At 47.7% G+C, this 8,885-nt stretch overlaps 1 protein-coding gene across 1 annotated transcript; it reads right to left on the bottom strand.

Moving 5' to 3' along the window:
- Positions 1-3: 3 nt before the first annotated feature.
- si:dkey-103i16.6 (SIRT1 domain-containing protein) lies at positions 4-8,534 on the bottom strand. Its single transcript, XM_030365883.1, has 7 exons — positions 8,231-8,534; positions 3,006-3,231; positions 2,620-2,847; positions 2,248-2,480; positions 1,306-1,406; positions 1,069-1,230; positions 4-713 (listed from the first exon to the last, which is right to left on the bottom strand). The coding sequence occupies exons 2-7, from the start codon at positions 3,218-3,220 to the stop codon at positions 453-455; spliced, it is 1,200 nt and encodes a 399-aa protein (XP_030221743.1). The 5' UTR covers positions 3,221-3,231; positions 8,231-8,534; the 3' UTR covers positions 4-452.
- Positions 8,535-8,885: the final 351 nt, after the last annotated feature.

Raw genomic sequence — 8,885 nt, 5'->3', positions numbered from 1 at the left:
GACCAACGCTGTAAAATTCTTTATTAGTTCAACTTATTCTGTAAGTTGTAAGTGCTTAAAATTCAATATTCATACACGTGAACTGTACATGGAAATATTGCAAACATAAACCATCTTTGCAAAGACCACCCATGCTCTTTGCCATGCAAACCACTGGAAAGAAACTGATATGATATGAACACATGGAGTAGACAATGCATCACAGATAGTTATCTCTGCATGCTAAAAATAACCCTGTTGCCATTCCAGTGTATTATGGGCTGGGCAGTGATGTGTTCTGTGTCTTCGCTGCCTTTAGGAAGCAGAGCTCATTCAGGCTCAGAGCCGTTCTCATGTTTTACCGGACTAGCGCTGCAGACGGGAGTATGACGCACCACAAGACAACGGTGTAACGTGCTCACAAGTCAAACGGCGGAGCTGACAGATGAAGTGACACACTTTCAAGCCCGGGCTTAATCCACACAACTGACGATGGCTCTTGACTGGGTGGGGGGCCCCACCCAGTCTCCCTGGCTCCTCATGAGCTCCTCGATCTCCGCGCTCCACCCCAGTAAGTGGGCCATGCGCTGCACCAAGTCCAGCAGGTCTCCTAGCTCCAAGTGGTCCGCCCTGCGGAGCGGCGTCTTCAGGAAGGGCCCCACGGCGTGGCGGTTCAACAGCAGACGGGGGACCGAGGCCCGGACTGTGTTCACCAGGCTGGCGAAGGGCTCGATCTGGGGCACAGAAAACAGGTGAGACCTGGGGCCGGCAGCGGTCCCCCTACATGTATGGAGAGCACAGCTGCAGAGGCCCTTCAGCCTGCTGTGAGTTCCTAACGCTCTGCAGGCTGGGGGAGGAGCCAGATCATTAGTCAATGATTACCTTTAATGTACTCCATACCTTTTTCAAAACATTTACATTACAGAGGAATGAGATTGACATAATAGATCAGAACAATAATAATTCTTCCTTGGCGTTCCATAGGTTGGTTCTACATTGCATGCAGACACTATCTGTAAAGCCTTCTCTGAAACGGGGAACACATGAGGGACGGATTGTCCAACTTGAACAAAAGAGTTTTTGTTTTACCTGTAACGATGTTCCCATAATGATCAGGAGATCTGCTTTGGGGAAGTCTTCAGAATGCAGGAAGTACTTCTGTGGAAGGTCTTCTCCGAAGAAAACCACGTCTGGCTTCACCGTTCCGGCACAGAAGGAACACGTGGGCACGTCGCCACTCATGATGGCCACCTGTGGAGGCAGAGTGATGCTTTAACCCCTAGCCAGGAAGGGCTGGGTGGTTCTTAGAGCATGGCGACCTCTGACCTTGGCGTCTTCAGCGGGGTAGGGTGTGTAACACAGGTGACACGAAGCGGTGGTGAAGTTACCGTGGGCTTCCACCAGCTTATCCTCAGGAATGCCGCACACTTTGGACCCCAAGGAAAATGGTTGCAAACGTATCAAACAGACGTTTTGACAGTTTTCAGAGAATTCTGAATAACAGTGCTTAATATTGAAGCACTACACACTCGCGCCTAGGGGTGTGATGATACACTCAGCTCACGAGACGAGACGAGACACGATATTGGGTTCACGAGAACGAGACGAGACGAGATTTTAAGAAAACTACTATGACAAAATATATGACTGGACCAACAGACTTTTATTTAACCAAGTCGCGCATGGATTTTTAAATGTTTTATTATAACTCTTTACATGCATGAAATTGAAACTAAAACTAAAATTTATTTAAAATGTAAGTGCAAACATTATTATGTGCAAAACCGTTTTCGCGGTTATTCAGCCTCTTCTTCTCCTCCGGAAAAACACGACCGCATTGCATTGTGGTATACGGGAGTAACATGTAGGGTACATCGTATGTACACTCAAATTTTGGGTATTTTAAGTGCATCATATATAGTGCATGAAATTAACCACTGAGAATTCGAACACCACAACAAAATGGCGAGCACCCTATATAGTACACTATATCCGTGATAGGGAACGATTTCGAACACAGCTTATGGCTGCTTTCGATGCTTCCCCTCCTTCTCCTCCTCTTCTTTTCCTTCTCCTTCTTTAGGTTCTGGCAGGCTAGATGTAGAAAAGGCGCATTAATGCCTCCACAGGCGACAAATAGGAGTTTGGATAAATCACAAAAACTAGCGAGACAGATTTTTAACGCGACGGGTAATATCGTCGAGGTTAATCTCGCGAGATCTCGTGGTACGAGATCTCGTCACACCCCTACTCGCGCCACACACTCACTCTTCTCCAGGCCATCGATGTTCTGGGTGTAGACGCGCAGCAGCAGCCCCCTAAGGTGCAGCGAGCGGATGAAGTAGTGGATGTAGTTGGGCCGGTGGCGGCCGGGGTACAGCTCCCTGGCCAGCGAGAAAAAGGCTTGCGGGCATTCCGAGAAGTAGTCGATGTTGAACACCGCTTCGGGGTAAGGAAGGTCGTAGCGCTCCAGGTTGGAGTACAGGCCTGTCCCCGGCGTTCTGCAAGGGGCACACAGGCTGCTGAGTGTTGACTCTGTGTGTGTGTGTGTGTGTGTGTGTGTGTGTGTGTGTGTGTGTGTGTGTGTGTGTGTGTGTGTGTGTGTGTGTGTGTGTGTGTGTGTGTGTGTGTGTGTGTCACCTGAAGTCAGGGATCCCGCTGGCCGTGCTGATGCCCGCCCCTGCCACCACCACGATGTTCTTACAGCGGCCCAGCTTCAGCAGGCGGGCCACTGAGGCCAGCCCGCCCCGGGAGGAGGACTTGACCCTGGCCCGGGGGCCCTCCTTGACAGGCGGCGATGGAGCAGGCTGATCATTCTGCGTAGAACTCCTGGACGGGTGGCGCATGTTGACACCATCCAAGGCGTGGCTGAAAGACCCTTCAATATTATTAATCCCCCCCACTTCTCAGAGGCCTGGCCACCCAATCAGAGGCATCAGGATCCATGATATTGAGTACCATAATGGTGATGAAGGGCGACTGAGGAAGCCTTAATGGTGATGAAGAGGTAGCCGAGGGAGCCTTACCCCAGAGGAGACTCCTGCCCACTGACCCTCATCTGGCTGAGGTCCTGGGCCAGGGCTGAGTCTGTATGCTTCCTGCGCTGCTTCCCGTACGGGCCGGGCGCCGGTTCCTTGGGCGGTCCGGGGCCGCCCAGCCGGGCCTGGGAGGCAGCGCTGCGGGTCAGCCTGGGGGCCGCAGGGTGGGGGGACTGCTCCACTGCGGGCTGCAGTCTGCTCATTTTAGAACCGCCTGAGACAGAGAGAAACACAACAACAGCCTTAACAAAGCTCAGCTTTGACTCTTTGCATCAACCAATATTTAGTCATAATATTGTTCAAAGTTATTGGGTTAATATATTTGATTTGTATTCTTATAGATCTTAATACGTAATTGTGTTGGGACGTATCTTCATATATTCACTTATTTCCCCTTCAATAAACACGTAATTCTTGCTCCTCCCGCCCCTTCTTTACTCGCTGCGCGGAGCCATATTTAAAAACCGGTTAAGCTGAAATCACTGCAGAGCTCCTTTTGTGTTTACCCCCCCTTCGCTCTGAGAAAAGAAACATGTTTTAAAACAGCCTGCTTCCCAACAAAAGGTAATGGCTGTAATATATTTAGGGCTGCCACCACCCCCACCTCAACCTCACAATCTATGCTAATACAGTCCACAGCTGTGGCAGCTTTACTGGTCAGGGAAAGCCCAGGGTTCTTCTCTTGTTGGCAAGGGAAGGGGTAAGAATAGGATGTCAACAGTGAAAGAGAAGCCTAGATTGACTGTGTGTCAACAAACCCAGCCGAGAGAAAAAGAGTATGGAGGCCCCCGTCCAGAACGGAGAAGGTATAAAGATAAATGATGCGGAGACAGGATTCAAAAAGAGACTGAGAGACTCTCCAAGCTCTTCCAATCTACGGAATGAGGCGAGTTCCAGACATGATGAATAAATAACACATATGATCATATCACACTGACGAGTGCTGCAGATTACTCTACTGTTTAATATAATATTAACAGGCCACATTTTTATTCTCTTCAGGCATTGCTGAAGGCCTCTGCAGGCTACACGGACCCCATAAATCACCAGCCCACTTATTAGGGTCCGGCCCAGATGGTCTCCCCCCCCCCCCCACAACGTTCCTTAGCAGCTCTGCAGGCTGAGCAGGCCAACAGGGGCAGGGAGGGCACAAGAGACACTAGGGTCACAGTAGGGACATAATGCAGGATTGAAACAGTTGGTCTGCGTTCCATTAGTGTAATCCGGTGCAGAAGAGGGTTAACTACACTTTTATTCACATTGGTCAAGACTGTAGGATAATGTGGAGCAAGAACCCAAAAATAACACCCAGAATGTTTGATCAGTAAGAAGATTCTCCTTTAGACTTTTGATCCTATGTTGTCTACACGTATTTCATTATCAGGGTCAGGCATCCATCCAATAAAGTATTGTTTTAGATCCTGTATAAGGCAGAGAAAGCCAAGCTAGCACAACACCAGGAAAACCCTCTTTTTAAATTCCATGCTCCTATCCAGCGGGATTAGAAATGTAAGGCCACACGCCCGCTGTATGGGGAAGGCCAAGAGGGTTTTGACGCATGGGGAGACGGTTCACATGGGAGGGTTTGGACGCATGGGGAGACTAGGTTAACCAGGCAGCTGAAGAGGGGGGACGGGCTGGTGGAGCCAGCAGGGTGATGGCGCTTTGGCGAGCTGGATCAGGAGGAGGTTAGCAACAGGTTGCTCTGCTGTGGAATGAGATGACGGACTGATTGACTGACGCAGGAGAAATTGGCAAATAGTCTCCGATGTTGACCGTGCCCCATGAGCACACCGTAAACCAGACGGTTTTCAACATTATTGTAACATATTAAGTTATTAACCTTTATTTTTATTTGGTACCTCAACATTTTCAGGAATCGCTTGTACCGTTAAAACCATTCATACAATGACACATAAATACATCTATCATTCTGTTTGCCTAATAGGCATTTCAATGGACTTAACGTGGTAGTTGCAGACCTAGGGCTTTGCTCCCAGATGCTGCTCTGTTGCAACTATTATTCCTAAATGACAAATAAATCCCTGGAGGAAGGACAAAGGCTTTAAGGAACCAGGAGCCGGCCCCTCTGCCTTTCAGAGTCTGACTCTCCCACTCTGGCCCCGGCCTCAATGCCCTGCCCAATGGGGTCTGAAGGGCCCTGGACCACCAGGGGTGGAGCCCCTCATACAGGGGTACAGTAATCTAATTAGGCCTGTCCCACAACACTGCTCACCACTTCCGAACTCACCAACTACCCCAAAAGCCTGCCTTCCCGGGATAATCCCTCTTAAACGCTTGACGTTTGTTCTCTGACATTTGTTCTGCTTTATTCCAGAGCTGGAAGGTGCCCAGTCTGATTAAAGGATTCCTGTATTTCATCACACAATAAAATTTACAACATCTAGTGCACTTCACTTTGACCCCCCTCAGATGAACATATTAACCTTGTTTCACAAACCTTTATCACACAGAGTCATATTTTGCTGAGTTGCCTTAACGCCTAAAAAATATTTGTCCTGTTTCACAAACACCTAAAAGTAAGAAGACCCACACTTTGACCCCTACTGCCCCCCGCTGGCAAGTTGGTTGCCACGGAGACCTCTCCAATACTCTGAGAGGCAGAAGCCTTGTTCTCTGTCCCCAAGCGTTCACTAATGACATATCACTTTGTGTTGCATCTTTGTTGGACTCTCACTACATACATTCAAAGCAATGGGGTCTAATTTGTGTTGTATATTGTTTGCTCCAACAGTAGGGAAGGTGGGATGGAGAGGGGTAGATGGAGAGGGGCAGGGGGGGATAGATGGAGAAGCTAGGCCACTAATTGATAAACCGTGATTGTTGTGTAAGCACGCCACTAAAACTGTGGTTACGCTGCCATCGTCTGGACATTAACAATATTGCAGACATCAGGCCTATTGAACACATCTAGAGGTTAGACATTTGATTTCGTACCGTTTCTCACAATATGTTGGGTCGAGGTCAGACTCAAACCGGCATCCCACTGGTCATGTAGATAGATGTATACATTTATGTCACCGTGGGAGCAGTATTCCATAGACGGCTGTATAGTGAGCTTGGTAGGTATGGTCAATTACATTGGTAGGTCTTAAAATTGGTTTACTGGAATGAACATATCAAAAATATTCTTCAACCATGTTTCTATTATATAGTGTTAGAATCCTATGTCAAAACGGATTGCAGAGAAATGATGCGTGTGGCCCTTTAAGGCCCCGCCTGCCATGGCGAGAGGCCTCAGTCGGAAGTGGTACTGATACTGGTCCTATGTGGCCATAGTATGGAAGCTCCTCTTTTAGCCATCTCAGACAGATGAGAATAGGTATTTTTCAAACTTATAAGTGTTTAAACGTGTTGTGAAGGCTAAAAAAAATGCCCATATTTTTTGTCCGTCTTTGGCCTTATTGTTGTGGATGTTACTCCGTACAGTCCCACGTTCACATGTTACATGCGAGCCAGGTTTGCAGCTTTTACCACCAGATCAGTTTGTTGGTCACTGCATTAAATCCAAATGGTCTAACCATTTTGGTTGCAGTTGAAAGGTGTGCATCATTCAGCATGTGTACAACGTTTCATGATTAAAGAGGAAATGGCAGCCTGTTGAAATGTTTAACTTCAGGCACCACCTATGGGTTATTCGGGCCTGTCCTCTGCATCCCTAACTCATTTTACAAGCTCTGCAAGCCTGTCAATTTATACACCGCCGAAATTGTCAGAAATAACTATATAAAAAAAGAATACTAACTAATATAATAGGGTTCCTACAGATTTTGTAGGACCCCTTAAAAGAAGAATATGCAGAATGAGTAGCCGATGTAAACATGATACGAGGCAGCAGTTATTGATACTAGTATAAGCTATTGAAACTAAACATTATGGACTAGTATGTAAACATATGGTGTACCCGACGTGTCTGAATTTACAGGGAACTGTGAATTCAATATGAGTAGAAGAAGTATTCTGTAGTGGGCTATAGAGACCCAGAAGGTTGCAGGTACAAGTCTTTGAGCACGACATCAAACAAAATGGTCCCCACTCTAGATGGTTGATCCATGGATGTGAGATAAAGTCCCAAACTGTGATAAATTATCTCATATCACTGAGTGACAGGCCTGTGATAAATAATATAGCACTGTGTCAGGCCTGTGATAAATTATATCATATCACTGTGTGAGAGGCTGTGATACATGTTATATCACTGAGTGACAGGCCTGTGATACATGATATCATTATCACTGAGTGACAGGCTGTGAGAAATGCACACCAACTTCCTTTTTTCTTCTTACCTTGCTAAAAGGATGGATTCAAGGAACACAACAGAAAACCATCTATTCCACACTCAAAGCTATTGTCTTGAGCAGCCTCTTTGTTCATGCATGATGAATAAAAAAAAGAGGAAATTTTCTGAATTGCATTTCCCAGCATGCACGGCAACCCTAATATTTGAACGCTGCTACCAGGCTCATCACAAAGGAATACCTGGTGTTGTCCAAGAACACACCTTGTGACTAATGGACAATGAATGCTTCAGAAATATCTTGATTATTGTTCAAAGCCAATGCATTTGTGTTCCCTCTTCAAGTAAACATTCAGAGAATGATGAGGACTTGACAGCTCCTCGGGTGCCCACTACAGAATCTAAAGTCGGACGGACTGAACAGGATGGGGTCCTCCAATAAGCCCATCAGGGACCAGCTCAGGCTAGGACCCCTGCAGAACCCCGTCCCTATCAGGGTCCAGCTCAGCCTAGGACCCCTGCAGAACCCCGTCCCGGTGCAGGGTTCAGCTCAGGTTAGGAGCCCTGCAGAACCCCGTCCCCATCAGGGTCCAGCTCAGCCTAGGACCCCTGCAGAACCCCGTCCCCATCAGGGTCCAGCTCAGCCTAGGACCCCTGCAGAACCCCGTCCCTATCAGGGTCCAGCTCAGCCTAGGACCCCTGCAGAACCCCGTCCCTATCAGGGTCCAGCTCAGCCTAGGACCCCTGCAGAACCCCGTCCCGGTGCAGGGTTCAGCTCAGTGCCGCTCTGCCACAGGGCGGCACTTTTGAAACCTGATCAGACGACGGAACAAAACGCAGAAGGAGAAACACGCCGCGGAGGGCTGATCCGACGACAGCTCAAATACGAAGAATCGGGCTCGACTAAAAACATGAACCTAACACCACGGTCGATAAATAGTGACGGTTGGCCTACTTGTTTAGATGCTTCTTCTTCCTGAAACAACACATGAAGATTGGGTCTGAGGATGTGCGTGTGCGTCACTTCCACTCAGCGCAGGAAGGCGCGCTGTGACCGATCCAATCAGGGTCCAATCCCGCCAAAATATACCAATAGAGCGCAACAGTGTGGTTCTGGAAGTAAAAATCCCATCCATTTTCATCATATTTTCATTAAAAGCCTTAATGTCGTAAGTAACCATTACAATTATATGTACCACACGCCGTTATATTGTAACGGCGTGCTCCTGTAGAAGACACAAGTTAAACGGGGCAACAACCAGTTATTTAGAAAAACACGTTTGATTCGCGATGTCATTGAAACCACTACACTACCCATAAATCCTGATGTGTGATAAGCGATTTTGATTGGTGGAGCTCCCCGCTAACAGGAAACGTTTACTGCACCCGCGAAAGTGAATGGGCCCAACCAAGCCCACAGGAACAATGCATACTTCTATGATATGTCCATGAATGGCCTCCTCTACAAATGGTCAAATCTCCTAGGGCCTCTACGAATAGTCAAATCTCCCAACCTTTATGCCTCCTTTCCTTAACCTTTGTGGAAAACGTCATCGGGTCAAGGAGAGATGAAAAGGTGCTTCCTTTCGAACATAGGAAAAGACAGCACT

The sequence above is a fragment of the Gadus morhua genome, chromosome 9 (genome assembly GCF_902167405.1).
Source record: "Gadus morhua chromosome 9, gadMor3.0, whole genome shotgun sequence".
Taxonomy (NCBI): Eukaryota; Metazoa; Chordata; class Actinopteri; order Gadiformes; family Gadidae; genus Gadus; species Gadus morhua.
The sequence above is the reverse complement of the archived record's forward strand: the minus strand, read 5'-3'. Positions and strand labels throughout refer to the sequence as shown.